The sequence below is a fragment of the Oncorhynchus kisutch genome, linkage group LG28, assembly GCF_002021735.2.
Source record: "Oncorhynchus kisutch isolate 150728-3 linkage group LG28, Okis_V2, whole genome shotgun sequence".
Lineage (NCBI taxonomy): Eukaryota > Metazoa > Chordata > Actinopteri > Salmoniformes > Salmonidae > Oncorhynchus > Oncorhynchus kisutch.
Genome location: NC_034201.2, coordinates 16,722,655 through 16,738,841, shown reverse-complemented (window position 1 = coordinate 16,738,841; position 16,187 = coordinate 16,722,655). Strand labels below are relative to the sequence as shown.

At 42.5% G+C, this 16,187-nt stretch overlaps 2 protein-coding genes across 5 annotated transcripts in view; one reads left to right on the top strand and one right to left on the bottom strand.

The window, feature by feature from the left end:
* The first annotated feature begins 4,362 nt into the window (after positions 1-4,362).
* On the top strand, positions 4,363-6,541 carry LOC109884588 (uncharacterized). The gene is made up of 4 exons (XM_020476548.2): positions 4,363-4,602; positions 4,733-4,834; positions 4,949-5,158; positions 5,329-6,541. The coding sequence occupies exons 1-4, from the start codon at positions 4,393-4,395 to the stop codon at positions 5,545-5,547; spliced, it is 741 nt and encodes a 246-aa protein (XP_020332137.1). The 5' UTR covers positions 4,363-4,392; the 3' UTR covers positions 5,548-6,541.
* LOC109884586 (unconventional myosin-Ic) overlaps positions 5,728-16,187 on the bottom strand; it is a 35,481-nt gene continuing 25,021 nt past the window's right edge. For all 4 annotated transcript variants that reach the window (XM_020476544.2, XM_020476546.2, XM_020476545.2 and 1 more), the window contains 20 exons: positions 15,815-15,920; positions 15,641-15,721; positions 15,408-15,499; positions 15,166-15,260; positions 13,631-13,677; positions 13,361-13,441; positions 12,977-13,082; positions 12,779-12,896; positions 10,251-10,364; positions 10,033-10,109; positions 9,732-9,800; positions 9,297-9,541; positions 9,076-9,159; positions 8,788-8,881; positions 8,467-8,522; positions 8,055-8,190; positions 7,785-7,855; positions 7,575-7,672; positions 7,220-7,319; positions 5,728-6,985 (listed from right to left, as the gene is read on the bottom strand). In XM_020476544.2, the coding sequence (XP_020332133.2) occupies positions 6,959-6,985; positions 7,220-7,319; positions 7,575-7,672; positions 7,785-7,855; positions 8,055-8,190; positions 8,467-8,522; positions 8,788-8,881; positions 9,076-9,159; positions 9,297-9,541; positions 9,732-9,800; positions 10,033-10,109; positions 10,251-10,364; positions 12,779-12,896; positions 12,977-13,082; positions 13,361-13,441; positions 13,631-13,677; positions 15,166-15,260; positions 15,408-15,499; positions 15,641-15,721; positions 15,815-15,920 (1,897 nt within the window). In that variant the 3' untranslated portion in view covers positions 5,728-6,958. The remainder of the gene's footprint in view (positions 6,986-7,219; positions 7,320-7,574; positions 7,673-7,784; positions 7,856-8,054; positions 8,191-8,466; positions 8,523-8,787; positions 8,882-9,075; positions 9,160-9,296; positions 9,542-9,731; positions 9,801-10,032; positions 10,110-10,250; positions 10,365-12,778; positions 12,897-12,976; positions 13,083-13,360; positions 13,442-13,630; positions 13,678-15,165; positions 15,261-15,407; positions 15,500-15,640; positions 15,722-15,814; positions 15,921-16,187) is intronic.

The following is a 16,187-nucleotide window of genomic DNA, read 5'->3' as shown; positions in this document are numbered from 1 at the left end:
GGTAAAAATAGTGACGATGTAGTTCTCTGAGACATTCCCAGGGCTGCCCCCCCGGGGGAAACAGAAACTCCTCTCTCTGCTATTTCTGTCATGGTGAAATAATGGTGAATAAGCCATCCAGTAACCACCTGCCACTCTCTGCACAACTGTGATGAAACGGCATGCTTCCGCAATCAAGAAAATTACTAAGCTCTTTCTCTCATCATCACTTGCCCTCTGCCCCCCTCCTCTCTCTAAACTCGCCCCCAAAAAATAACTGTTCAGTCATTCACAATTTGACAAATTAAAACTAGTGAAAAGTCATTATCCAAATGCTCTGAATATACACTACATGGCTAAAAGTATGTGGACACCTACTTGTTGAACATCTCATTCCAAAATCATGGGCATTAATATGGACTTGGTCCTCCCTTTGCTGCTATAACAGCCTCCTCTCTCTGGTAAAGCTTTCCACTAGATGTTGGAACATTGCTGCAGGGACTTGCTTCCATTCAGCCACAAGAGCATTAGCGAGGTCAGGCACTGATGTTGGGCCGGATTGCCGGATGACGAAACTAGATTAAATCACTCCAGAGAAAGTGTTTCCACTGCTCCGGAGTCCAATAGCAGCGAGCTTTACACCACACCAGCTGACGCTTGGCATTTCATGAAGCTACGAACAGTGTTGCAACCAAGAACAGACCATTTTAACGTGCTATGTGCTTCAGCACTCGGCGGTCCCGTTCTGTGAGCTTGTGTGACCTATTACTTTGCGACTGAGCCATTGCTGCTCCTAGACATTTCCACTTCACAATAGCAGCACTTACAGTTGCCGGGGCAGCTCTAGCAGGGCAGAAATTTGCCGAACTGACTTGTTGGAAAGGTGGCATCCTCACTGAAATAGCCGAATCCACTCATTGTAAAAAAAAAAAATCTCTCTCTCAGGAGTTTTTTTTGTTTGTTTTTTTGAGTGATATTAGCGTCCTGTCTCTATGTCCAGGCTATGGTCACTGAGTCTGTACATTGCTAATGTCTTCCTTTGAATTCTTTGATCTTGACAAAGTCTTGTGAAAATCTGATATCTCTATTTAGAATTTGGTAACATTGAAGTTTGTGATTAAATTGAGATTTCTATTCGATCTAATGTTGTTATTTGTGATTGAATGGTTGAATTTAGTTGGTGCTTTTGCTAGTCTGAAGGGTCACTCTCTGGTTACGGTGTTTGCAGAAATAAGCCTTGTAATTCTAATATTCTGGATCACAGTGTGTTAGGTGAGTCCAGAAATGTGTGTCTCTTTTCTCAATTTGGAATGCCAGGGGGAATCTCCCAAGATCTGCCCTACAGGCTAGGTTTGGGGCATTTCTGGGCACACCTAGAATATTTTAACAAAATTCCAGGTGTAAAACTTTGGTGGGGCATTTATCCCATGAGGTATATTTTAAATTGTAAAGGGGGGCCCAAATTTCTCTGCCATATAGAAGGATTGGAGTTATGACAAATAATACATCAAATAATTTAACCCAAATTCTAATTGGTGGGTTAAATTTATATAGGGTCTTTCTAATTGGAAAATATGCTGGGAGTGCTTTATCTGTTAGAGACTTTATGGCCATGTCAAACTGGCCAGATGATCTTCTAGTCAGACCAAGGTAAGCATAGTTGGTGGTGTTTCAGGGTTGGATGAGATCTGGACTTTTTCTGAAAGACCATTGCTTTGCAGTCTTCCTAATTCTCTCTCTCTCTATCGAGAGAGAAGAGAGACAACTATTACTCAGTCAGACTATGTATAACACACAGAGGTGACGCAATGCAATCTCAAGATGGCACTAACCTCTAGAAACCACTCATTTCGAGAGGGGTTGATTGTAATCTGTTCTCTTCTACCATTCCTGGCTGGCAAAGTACCAGGATGTTGTCTCTGGTTTCGAATCTGAATTTCGAGAACTGAATTTGAAAACAATCTTCATGCATCTGAGGAGTTGAATATATGAAACTTTTGTAAACTTCAAATGATACATTGTAAACTTGACACACAGACAATGAATACAATGTCTTCCATATTGAAACTGAATATATACATATTTAATTTCAATATTAAATATAAATGTCAAACTAAATGCAATATTCATTCAAATCATGATAGTGAAGTTCAATTTATGAATCCAATGATTCAATATGTGCAAATCAATGTTTAGAAATCATAAAAATTCAGCTTTCTACACATTGATTTGACTATGCCAGGCAGACTTCGATATGTCTTGTGCAGTAGGCTAGAGGACACTGCTGTTACTTGCCAGATGTACCATTTGATTAACTGTGCTGTCAGTCTCAAAGTAGTGACTTACTGTATCCTGCATGAGAACAGTGCTTTCACAATTACTTACTTTCAAAACGACTAATAATTGCATTTAGAGTTTTTCCGTTTTGCATGTATGGGAAATGCTTTTCATACTGTACATCCTCCTAGGTGGGTTGTGTAGTATACATTAAAGTGTTATTGAATATAATCACATACTGTACATCCTCCTAGGTGGGTTGTGTAGTATACATTAAAGTGTTATTGAATATAATCACATACTGTACATCCTCCTAGGTGGGTTGTGTAGTATACATTAAAGTGTTATTGAATATAATCACATACTGTACATCCTCCTAGGTGGGTTGTGTAGTATACATTCAAGTGTTATTGAATATAATCACATACTGTACATCCTCCTAGGTGGGTTGTGTAGTATACATTAAAGTGTTATTGAATATAATCACATCAAAAAGAGAGAACCTGAAGGAATACAAATTAATATAGAAAGTGTGTAGTATCTCAGCTTGTACAACCCACCCACTCATTTAACAATGTCACAAGGATAGTGTCGTTTTGATTTTACAGTTGAGACACTGGGGTGCTTCCCCATAGACACAAAAACAAACATAACAAAGTGTCGTCGATGAGAGTAGAGAAAAGAAACAACCAAAAAGATTGCGCAAAGGGATTTTCATTTCCGGGACTATTTTAGGCAGTGGTTAGTTCTCTATTTCTGGAACAAAATACTGTAATTGAGATAATAATGTTGTTTCATAATCTTCTTCTATAGCATCCATATAAATTAAGGTATAATAGTACATACATCCATATAAATTAAGGTATGATAGTACATACACACACACACACACACACACACACTATTATAAAGGGGTTTGTAAGTATGAAGGGATTTGTAAATAAACTGTTAACTATTCATTTGGAGTTTATACTTACGATAGAAACCCGTTAGAAAATAATTTCACACGCTACACATGTAAAGTATAAAGAAGTGATTATAGATTTTTGAATCCCAGTAACTGATGAAGGGCAGGTAGCCTAGCTGTTAGGAACATTGGACCAGTAAGCAAAATGTCGCTGGTTCAAATCCCCGAGGTGAAACATCTCTTCACGTGTCCTTGAGTTGCTCTGGATAGGAGCATCTGTTGAATTACTAAAATGTTAAATGTCTAATAAACATTTAGTTTCATTACTGAACTCAGCAGAATATCATATATAATGACTAATTTGGCTAGATTGCATTTACACTGTAAAAAGTTACAGAACAGTTTGAGTTTGATAAAAATATGATAACATTGAGTAATTCTACAACAATGAACAATCATCATATTAGGCCCTATTTACCTCAAAATGATAGCGAAAAATGTAATTATGTGCTAACTAACCTCTACACTTAGGCAATTGGGCAGGTTTTGTGAATCATTTGCTGAAACCGCTACACGAGCTGCTGAGAAAAACTCCAGACCACAACAGAAACTGAAGACATACATAAATATCAAAGGATGCAGCTAGGATGTGTCAATCACAGATTGCTATCTCTACAAGGTAAGTCTACTCTGTCTCTGTCCATCTCACTCTAGCTAGTGTTGAGCAGTACAGATGTTCCATAGCTGGACCGTCGGTGGTAAACTCCTTCATCTCTACAGGGCTGGTTTAGATACTAAGAAGTCTGTGTTAGTGTGATGAGATAATGATACTAGCTGCTCTAGTCAATCTGTATAGTTGAAGCATGACAGATTATGCAATAGAAATGTAAAAGCAATTTCCAATTGAGCCGAAATATGCAGCTTTTACCTTGAATGCAGTCTGCTAACGCGGGAACATTGCCTTTACATTTCAATCACACTGAAACTTCAGCGACATGGATTAAATAGAGCCCCGGTTAGAAAGCAATGAATATGGAGCTTGGTAAATTCTCCAGTTTTCGATTGAAGGCTGGTGCTAAATTGTCATGGATCTAACATTTGTATTGTGGTTGTTAAGTAATACATATAAGAGAGTTCCACAAGTTACCAACATATATTGAGAATTGATTCAGATAAGGCTGGCTATATTTGTTCTGCATGCCGACTTTCATTCATTGACAAATGTTGACATGATTTTGCAATTTAGCAATCACTCATCCTGTCCCTGTCTCTTCCAGATGTCTGTTTGGTGGCAGGTTCTGTTTCTCCAGTTTTTCCTTACCCTGAGCTGTGTGAACCCATGTTGTGCATCCCATCCAGGCCTACTCAAGTCCTACTCATACTCCCTCAAATCCATCAGATGCACCCACACTCGGGTACAGCAGCTGCTCAGGAGATATGTGAGTTGACTCCTCTGCTAGCCTCTATTACTGGTGGCTAGTCTGCTAGAGCTTCTATGTGCCCAGAGACAACAGCTATCCTCCCCTGCTACAGGCTGTTATCATAATGTACCTTCATTTGTCTTGCCAGAAGGAGGAGCAGTTGGATAACAAGCAGTTTGAGGACAGAAGTCTGGAGTGGCAGACCCTACCCTCCCTCTCCACAGACTTCTACCACTGGCTTCAGATGAAGGTTTGTGTGTGACCTGTACCACCTGTTAACCTGCTGTGGTTTAATGCTTTAAAAAGTTACTATAGAATAGGAGATTGTGATATTGTGAATAATGTTATGATCTGGCCTGTACAGGACTGGGAGCGTCTGAGTGCTGCCTCTCGAGACCTGCACACCTTCTGGGCTCACCTGGACATGAAGAGAAGGGAGATAGAGAGGGAGGAGGTTGGACAGGGGGCAGCCCACAGGATGGGGAGCAGGGGCAAGCCAAAACCCAGCATACCTGAGAGAATACAGCACATTCTGACAGACCTGCGGGATCTCATGACAAAAGTCAACTTTCAGGTACAGACAATGTGCGCCATATACATGAACGAAGTGTATACTTATTCTCTCTGCGCACTATATTAGGTGTTCATGTAGCTACCCACTATGGCTACTCAGTAGCTACTGTATATACACTGTGGAGAAATGTTATGAGCTCAGTCTGATAAACCTCTCTGTGGTCTTTACAGTTGAGATGTGTGAACAGCTCCAATGTAATCCCCACATCCCCCCCTGCCCTGACCCGTGCAGTGAGCACTCCCTCCAGCCACCAGGCCCCATCAAAGTCCCTGTGGACCAGCCGCCTGGAGGGCTACGTCATCCTCAGGGACCTGGAGCGCTACCTCACCAAGCTGGCCAGAGACTTCATCCTCCTGAAGACCAAACACAGAGGTCCTCCAGGTACCTAGCCCAGGGGCAGATAGACATGGTATGCATGGATTCATATTGATAATGCAAACTAGTACTGCACAAGCCTGTGACGGGTTGTGGTTAGAGTGGCTTTTAACTTATTTTGTGGACTATGGACAATGTTGGATGTGAGAATTTACAAATTGTAGTATTATGAATTATAACACAACAGTATTTTATGTAGTCAATGCACACAGTTTATTTCAGAAGTAACAAGGCAGCTAATAACACCAATAATAATGATATTAGTATTATTCATTATGATGATAATAATCAGCGTTATTATAAGTTGATAATAATTATATATTTCATTCAGTATTACTATGACAGAAATACAGTACTGTGACTCAATATTGCCAAGTGATGTCAATACCTGCTGTTGTTATTTCAACTGCATTAATGATAGGGTTCAATGAATCAATAAGGCCCGAGGGGGTGTGGTATATGGCCCTAAATACCAAGGATAAGGGCTGTTCTTAGGCATGATGCATCCCAGAGTGCCTGGATACAGCCCTTAGCTGTGGTATATTGCCCATATACCACAAACCCCAGAGGTGCCTTATTGCTATTATAAACTGGTTACCAACGTATTTATAACAGAAAACAAGTAGTTTTGCGTCATACCCAGGGTATATTGTCTGATATACTACGGCTTTTCCGCCAATCAGCATCCAGGAGCCAAACTACCTGGTTTATAATTTCTAGTATTCCTTAAGATCATGATTTCTCATTGTTGTGAGATGCTCGGTTGACTTTGTTAGACTGAAACCAAGTTTACGCATAGTGTTACTGTATGTCTTACTCTACTCTGGGTTTCTCCCGGAGTTTCCTTCTTTTCTTTCTCTCTCTCTCGCTGACTCTAACAGCTGAGAGCTGGAAGAGTGTTGAGAAACACTACCCAACATCCCCTTTCTCAACAGTCCTCACTTCACTTCACTGTACTTTCCAAAGATGCCTTTTTGCCTATTTATTTACTTATTTATTACTTATTTATTTGTAAAATGGTGTTTATTTTTGTTATTATGGAAATCTAAATATATATATATATTTTTTTTACATACAAGAGCAAATATATTGTAAAGGACTACAAAATAAAGATGAAGCATAAGATTGAAAATGTGTTGTTTCATTTAATACGAGTTTTGTTAATAAACAGTATTATGAATTCCGGCAAAACCTCAATCCATTTATATATGATAATATGTCATTTTAAATCAATAACTATCTAAATTAAGATTTATAAGTTCAATTGTGCTAACGGAGAACATAATGATCTTGTAGTAGGCAGTGTATGGCTGTGGTCTCACATTTAATGGAGAAAAATAACTTCTGTGTGGCTATAATCTGATTGGCTAAAGCAGGAAATCATCCTGTGGAATGATTGGTTCTCTGTGGATTACAGCGAGGTCGTCATCTTGGGTTGAGTTGAGGGGCCGTCTGCAAAACAAGTCAATTCACACGAGGCCATTGTTAGTCCCTAATGTGGATTATTGGTCAAAACTTCCAGTGAGAATATATAGATGAATGGTAGCTATCTTTAATAATCTACTGCTTTCCATTTGACAATCCCAGCTCACCTCGTCCTCCATCTAGAAGTCCTCACCCTCCCTTCCTCAAGCCCTTACTGTCCTCATAATAATACGTTTCCTCCTCTCCCGTCTCCTGACTCACCACCAGCAGGTGTCCTTTCTTGCCTTTGGCTACCTTCAGTTCTGGTCCACTGGTGAAATCAATGACCGCCTCCTTCCCCCGAGCCACCGCAAACTTAATACTGCACACAGACAGGAGGAGAGGATCAGAGAGAGGAAAGGAGTGATGGGGTGAGATGGGATGAGAGAGAGGAGGGAATAAAATAGAAAGTCATTGTGAAAATAGAGTGTCATTAGCACAAACAGTGGATGACAGTTGGAATGGATTGGCAAAAATTCTCTGAAAAAGGTAATGAAGCTATCCAGTGTCCAGATGATCAGAGAAGCTCGACCATAGAGAGCCTATTCTAATTCCTAATTCTATGAGCCAGACCCACCTGTCCTGGCTGATGTTGACCTTGTTCTTCTTGTCCGCCATGGTGGCCAGCTTGGTCACCACCTCGATCACATGATCACACTGGAGCACCACATCACTCTACAGGGCAGACAAGGGGTCAGAGGTTAGGTACTGTACTTTATGGCACCATGGCAGTAAGTCACCATGACAACTGCTAGATAGAATAACCAGAATGAGGTCATCCTGTTACCTTCTGCTTGTTATCCTCACTGGGCACGTGAAGAACCATGAACCCATCAGTCAGAGAACTCACAGAGATGCCTGGAAAGAGAGGAATGGCACCCACTCCCCTGTTATACATTACAAACACATGACCACTACCTTATAAGCAATGTTACTAAAAACTCCTGAGGCCTAACCATTTAAGTTCAACCCCCCTGCCCCCGCTCCAGGCCTGCCTTCACCCCTGGCCCACCACCCCCGGTCCCTCAATCCCCTATGACTCCCAGCAGAGACTCACTCCTCAGGGCCGTGTAGTCGATCCTCTGCTTCAGCTTGGCCTCAGCCACCAGCACAGCAAAGGAGGAGGTGAGGAGCAGCTGGCGCGGCCGCGCCTTGTAACCCCTCCTATCATACTTAGTCACCGCAACTCCATACTGTCACAGACAGAAGAAGAGGGGAATGGAGAGAGAAATGAAAGAAGAGTGACAGTGAGAGAGAGGGAGGGGTTGTCATAAAAAACAAACGTTTCTGTATCAATATAGATTCAAAGCAATATACGACTTTGTAGAGACACAGTACACAGGAAACAGCCAATTAGCATGATTTAAGTACTCAACCAACAACAAGAGAGTGACAGAGGTGAGACAGGTCATGGTAGACTCCAGTCCAAACACTACAGGGGGATAGTACTACAACATCATGTTACTCACCTTCACTTTGTCATTGCCCAGAGTCTGTATCACTTTGAGGTTGAACTCCTCACTGTCTGTGTACAGGAAAGAGCATCTGTCAGTGGTGTGTTTGTCAAGTCTGTGAAATTTTGAAATCTGTGTACCACAGGAGGCTGCTGAGGGGAGGACGGCTCATGGTAATGGCTGGAATGGAGCAAATGGAATGGTATCAAACACGTGTTTGATGTGCTGGATACCATTCCATTTATTCCGTTGACTATGAACCCGTCCTCCCCAATTAAGGTGCAACCAGCCGCCTGAGGTGTGTACCAAGTGTGTCAGTGAGTGTGTGTGCCCTACCTAGTCTGGAGGCCACAAACAGCTTGGGGACACTCTGGGGATAGCTGTCCTTCTGGTCCTGGAAGATCTGACTGGCTACCACCTTCTGCTCCATCTATAGAGACACAGAAGAGATACATGTGGAGTTGGAGAAAGAAGGAGAAAAGGGGAGGAGGAATGGAGTAGGGAGACAGAGAGGGAGAGAGTGTGTGTGTAAGAGAGAATAAAATGAATAGAAAGTGGACAGAAATAACCTTTCTATGTGTTCCTGTCAGGTGAGTGACAGTAACAGACAGTAGAGAAGCCTACCTGTTTCTTCCACTCTGGCTGGATCCTCCTGCAGTAGGCCCGCATCATGTTCTGCATACACAGCCTGCACAGGTGCTCTGACGCCTACACAGACATAGGGACAGATACAAATAAAACATTGACACATTGTATGTACAACAGTCAGACGCATTGCACCATCACACCTTAGCTTATGCTACATTTCCTTCAGTGTGTGTATGTGTACTGTGGGGCTGCAGTACCTCAGTGAGGCTAGGTGGGGGGACGGGCCAGCTCTTGTCCAGGACACTCTTGGGCGGGTTCCTAACCAGCGTCATCAGGAAAGAGAAACGCTGATGGTCCAGGAAGTACTCATTCTCTGGACAGCGCTCATAGTGGCGGTAGATGAAGCCCTTGATGAACTTGCGTATGATTTCAGCAGCGTGTCTGCGGCGCCTTGCCTTACGGCGGGATTTCATCCCTCTCCAGGCAGACTGGATCACTAGCACTATACAGAGAGAAAACAATCAGTCATATCCCAGAAACACCCCAACAAGCTACAACTGTGCAGAGCTCAGAAGAACAAACTAAATCATATTCTCGGCGTTACTTCATTCAGCAGAAAGTGGCTGCAGAGTAATTGCTTGAGGAAGCAGTAACTGAGAAGCAGGAAGAGTGTGAGCTGTTTGATCCCTCACCTGCGTTTCTGATGCGGTGGTACTTGGCCCTCTCTCTGTAGCCCCTCCAGGAGGTCTGTAGTGTGAGAGCTAGAACAGAGCACAGGAACAGAGGAGACAAGATGGTGGACCACAGAACAGACTATATCAATTACATCCTTATTACATTTGCTTAGTGTATTATACATCCTCATACTTCTGCCAAGGGCAGTTCACTGTTTTCTACTGCTGCTCTGCTGTTAATCATGTGATTTTCTTCAATACATTAATTCCCCCCAAACTAAACAGCCTTGTCATCGTCCTCCCTGCTGTATAGTCTTACCGAGGGCGGGCCTCCTGGCCTCCAAGGCATCTTCAGTGGTGAACAGAGTCTTTGGGAAACGGATGAAGATCTTGGTCCTGCAAAGATATAGGGAATTACACATCAACAACATAGCGTCTCATGTTTCTCCTCATAACATGACTAAGGCAAATGGAAGTCCCCTTACTTTCTGTTCTCCCTCCCTCCCCCTCTCCCCCTCCCTCGCTGTGTGTACATACTTTCCCAATTTGTATTCCTCTGCTTTATAGCCCAGGTGTTGGACCAGAGTGGCAACTCCATCAGCCAGTCTGCCCTGCCAGTTAGGCCACGTCCCGGGACACAGAGACTTGTACCTGTGGTTACAGAAATGTATGTGGTTAATATAGAAACTGTGGTTATAGAAACGTGTAAATAGTCACATAATACAGCGCATTCGGAAAGTATTCAGACCCCTTCCCTTTTTCCACATTTTGTTATGTTACAGCCTGATTCTAAAGTTGATTTAAAAAACTATTTTCCTCATCAAGCTACACACAATACCCCATAATGACAAAGCGAAAACAGTTTTTTAGACATTTTTGCAAATTTATAAAACCATAAAAACATTTAAAAAACGTATTTACATAACTATTGAGGCCTTTTGCCATGAGACTCGAAATTGAGCTCAGGCGCATCCTGTTTCCATTGATCATCCTTGAGATGTTTCTACAACTTGATTGGAGTAAATTCAATTTATTGGGCATGATTTGGAAAGGCACACATCTGTCCATATAAGGTCCCACAGTTGACAGTGCATGTCAGAGAAAAAAACCAAGCCATGAGGTCGAATTAATTCCCGTAGAGCTCTGAGACAGGATTGTGTCGAGGCACAGATCTGGGGAAGGGTACTGTAACGGCGTTCTTCGTTTGTAGAAAGAGAGTCGGACCGAAATGCAGCGTGGTGGTTACTCATGTCTTTAATGAAAAAAGTGACGGTACATGAAATAACGAATAAATACAAAAACAACAAACGGAACGTGAAACTTATTACAGCCTATCTGGTGAACACTACACAGAGACAGGAACAATCACCCACGAAAGACAAAGCGAAACTCAGGCTACCTAAATACGGTTCCCAATCAGAGGCAATGAGAAGCACCTGATTTTGATCGAGAACCGCCTCAGGCAGCCAAGCCTACACTCGACACACCCCTAATCAACCACAATCCCAATGCCTACAAAACCCAATACGAATACAACACGTAAACCCCTGTCACACCCTGGCCTGACCAAATATATAACGAAAACACAAAACACTAAGACCAAGGCGTGACAGGTACCAAACATTTCCGCAGCATTGAAGGTCCCCAAGAACACAGTGGCCTCCATCAATCTTAAATGGAAGAAGTTTCGGAACCACAAGACTGTTCCGAGAGCTGGCCGCTCGGGCCTAACTGAGCAATCTGGGGAGAAGGGCCTTGGTCAGGGAGGTGGCCAACTAAGATTCTCTGGTCTGATGAAACCAAGATTTAACTCTTTGGCCTGAATGCCAAGCATCACATCTGGAGGAAACCTGGCACCATCATTATGGTGAAGCAACGTGGTGGCAGCATCATCATGCTGTTGGGATGTTTTTCAGCAGCAAGGACTGGGAGACTAGTCAAGATCAAGGGAAAGATGAACAAAGCAAAGTACAGAGAGATCCTTGATGAAAACCTGCTCCAGAGTGCTCAGGACCTCAGACTGGGGCCGTTCCAACAGGACAACGACCCTAAGCACACAGCCAAGAAAATGCATGAGTGGCTTCGGAACAAGTCTCTGAATGTCCTTGAGTGGCCCAGCCAGAGCCGGGACTTGAACCCAATTGAACATCTCTGGAGAGACCTGAAAATAGCTGTGCAGCGACGCTCCCCATCCAACCTGACAGAGCATGAGAGGAACTCCCCAAATATCAAGCTTGTAGCGTCATACCCAAGAAGACTCAAGGCTGTAATCGCTGCCAAAGGTGCTTCAACAAAGTACTGAGTAAAGGGTCTGAATACTTATGTAAATGTGATATTTCAGTTATTTCTTTAATATAAATTCTAATTCTAAGTCTAATATAATGTTTTTGCTTAATCATTATGGGGTACTGTGTGTAAATTGATGAGGATTTTTTTATATTTAGGCTGAAACGTAACAACATGTGGAAAAAGGGGTCTAAATACATTCAGAATGCACTGTATACAGACAAACTGTCACGCCCTGGTCTAAGTATTTTGTGTTTTTCTTCATGTATTGGGTCAGGCCAGGGTGTGGCATGGAGTTTTTGTATTGTGGTGTGTTTTGTCTTGGGGTTTTGGTGTGTATGTATTTGGGATTGTAGCTAGTGGGGTTATCTAGCAAAGTCTATGGCTGTCTGGAGTGGTTCTCAATCAGAGGCAGGTGCTTATCTTTGTCTCTCCTGTGGCTCCTGCCTGTTAACACGCTGCTTGGTCCGTTGGTGGTGGGTGATTCTGTTACGGTTTTCTAAGTGTGGTGAAGGAAAGTCGGACCAAACTGCAGCATGTAGATTGCGATCCATGTTTAATAACGAACGTAAACCACGAATCAATAACAAACACTACAAAAACAATAAACCGAAACAGCCTATACTTGTGTAACCTAACACATAGACAGGAACAAGGACACTAAAGACAATCACCCACGACAAACTCAAAGAATATGGCTGCCTAAATATGGTTCCCAATCAGAGACAACAATGAAGAAAAACACAAAATACTTAGACCAGGGCGTGACACAAACATACCTCTGTAGGAAGGCTTCATAGCGCCGGCGGTAGGCAAAGCCAGCTCTCCTGACTCTCAGGTTCTCCATCAGACCCAGATATTTGACCTGGTGTCTGACCAGAGCCTCATCAAACCTCCCTGTTGAGAAAGAATATTACATTGTCTGATTGACTGATTTACTGATTGACTGATTGACTGATTTTACTGTGTACGATTACCTGACTGCTTGGCATCGTTGGGTTTGATACAGCGCACATAGGATGGCTCCTTAGACATCAGGATCTCTATCAGTTTGGCCAGGCTGTTCTTAAACTGAGTGGCAGCCTGCAGAGGGCAGCAGTGAGGTGCGATATCAAACTGTGTGTATTTGTGTGTGTGTTAGCTGACTCAACTTTCAGCACCCAAAGAAAAGCCTGCATTTACACATGACATTGTCCCGTGTAAATTTGTGCTATTCTTTGTCGTGTAAAATAATTATTTGGGTGCTGAAATCCAGTCCGCCCACACTAGTCGCTGCTCAACTCCAATGTAAATCATGGAGTTGAGTTTAGTCGGCTGTGGTTGTATATCTGTCTGTGTATGTCTGTGTGCGTGTATCTCACCGTCTCTGGGCGTTTTTGGGTCGTCACCTCCTCTCTGTGGAAGCACTGACTCAGGATTTGGTTATCTGACTGGCATATGACCTGAACAGAGAAAGCACAACACGGAACCATATAAACACACCACACCACACCTATGGACACTATACTGCATATACCTACTGTAGTGTACACACATAAACAGCGTGAGGGAGTTCTGAGAGAGTTCATGAGTGTGGTGAGTGTGAGAGTGTGGTCTGTGTTCTCATTTCTCTATTGTTACTCCAGCCTCACCTCTTTCAGGTTTCTGTAGAGCAGGTCGGTGTTTTTGTCCAGAAACCCTGTGATGCAGAGGAACATAAAACAATACAGAGAGAGTGTGTGGTTGAAATCAATCAATTATTTATTGCAGTTATACTCCAAATATTTCTGTGACCAACTTTTTATTTAGTTAGTCATTTTTTCAGAAGGGGGGTTTACAGGTACAGGTACAGCATTCAAAGTCATATTCATTCAGATATATTCATATATTCAGTTATCATGACATTCGAAAGAAGAAAACAACACATCAGAAATGAATATAAAGATAAAGAACAGTATCAACAGTTTGGTCAAATTTTGTCTGCAAGGAAAATAAACAAAAAAGTCTCCCCTTCCCAACCCATTCCCCCCCTCAGTCCCCATCCACCAACCACATATTGCCTCCTCACCCGGAAACCCTGTCTCCCACTCCAGTTAATAGAAATAACAGAGGTTAGATGGGGTCACCTTCCTTGCTACTTCTACATATTCTGAACAGAGCAGAGCAGGTATAGCCTGTTATCGCTGTGGCTGAGGAATTGGCATATAGTATTTTAATCGAATGAAATTGGATTAAGAGATAGAACTGCGTTGAGAGATAGAACTGCATTTGGTTTCTGATGAAGCATGTAGGTTATCTTGTTTTTTAACAAACTGGCTTTTGTCTGGATGTACCAATTTGGGTAAGTTTTGAAACAGGACGACAGAATGTTTGGAAAATAGTTTATCAAAGCTAGAGAGCGATATTGAGCACACTGAGTGGAGTCCGTACCTTTTTTTATAAAAGGAAAACTAGTGCTGTATTCACATCCCTTCCAAATGAACCTTTGTGAATGTTCAGTGCGTGCGCAATGTTTATCAGTGCGTGCGCAATGTTTATTAGCGGCATGGGACCCAGCTTCTCCTACCCAAACACTTCATAGAAAGACTGCTCATGAAGAAAGTTGCCCGCTTCCACACCAGTTACAAGTCCAGTGACCTGTACATTTTTGAGGGATTCCGTTTTCTCTTTTAAGAGTTTGATTATCCATTCCAACTTAGCTCGCTCTTTTTGCAGGTCATGAGTCGTACCTCTGTCGCATTGGCTGTCTTCTCCAGACTTTTGACTTTAGTTGAAAAGGTCTCCACTTCAGCAGTGAGCACTGCCAATGATTCATTTACTGGTTTTAATTGTAAGTCGAGGGCAGAGGTAATTTCCACACAAACAATCTCTCGTATAGTAGCGGCCAGCTCTTTCTGTAGTCTGGTGTTGAAAACCGCCACGTTCCCACAGTTGAATTGTGGATGGACATATTCTAGTTGCTGAAGTGAAATAGACCTGTTAGTTATTTCTGGTCACACAATGAATGTCCCACACCTTTATATGATGTTTAGTATTGACAAGTTTTAGGAAATAAGTCAGTCAATTTATAGTCATTTGCAAAAGAAAGCCACAATAAGGCGATGCGTTTCAATGCATGCCACCGGAACTGGTTCCTCCGACACGGAACCAGCAGTTCTACTATTGACTGATTGATTAGCTAGCTCACCATTGACAGTGTAGTTGACCTCTCCAGCATAATGAATCAGTCTGAACTCCTCCCTGCCCACCGCCTTGCGTGTCTTCCCATTTGCCAATTTGTGACTGACAGACAGAGACAATTCATATCTTAGATACAGAGCCACAAATATACACACAAATACATTTTGGGGTGATGGTGCAAATACACAAACAAAATATGACATGTGTGTGTGTGTGTGTGTGTGTGTGTAAGAGAAAGATTGGACTCACGTGACAAAATGGGCATGGCCTCCCAAAGTGTCCTCAAGCTTCTCCAGGAAGGAGATATCACTGGGCTCCCCTGGCCTCAAACACTCCTCATCCTACAACACATTTCACATTTATATGTTAACATTCAAATAGAGAGAGGGAGAGGACAGAGGGAGAGAGATACTAGAGAGAGGAGAAAGACTAAAGAGAGTCAGATAAACTACTAAACCGAAGGGAACGCCAGTCATTCTCACCAGGATGGAGATAAAGCCTTTGTGTTTCTCCTCCACCAGGTCACAGATGATCTTGTTGTCAAAGTACTTCACCGGCTCCCACTGAAATACACAGTTGCATTTAATGAACTACAACCTCATCACTAGTATACCTCTATTCTTGTTTTGTATTTTTCTCTGAGTACACAGACTCACAGTGATGCCCTCTGCTTCGTATTCCTCCTGCTCAGACTTGAGGGTGAGCTTGATGAACAGCTGCTGCAGCTTCTCATTGCAGTAGTTGATGCAGAACTGCTCAAAACTACAGGGAGATGGTTAGGTTTAGAAAGATGGCACAAAACAACTGTGCTACAATATGTTAATTAGGCAGCCTAATTCGGATCTTTGTTTCACTAATTGGTCTTTTGACCAACCAGATCTGATGTGAAAAGATCTGATGTGATTGGTCAAAAGACCAATATTAGAGGAAATAATATCAGAATTGGGTTGACTGTACAAACAAATGGCTCGCACACACACACACACACACACACACACACACACACACACACACACACACACACACACA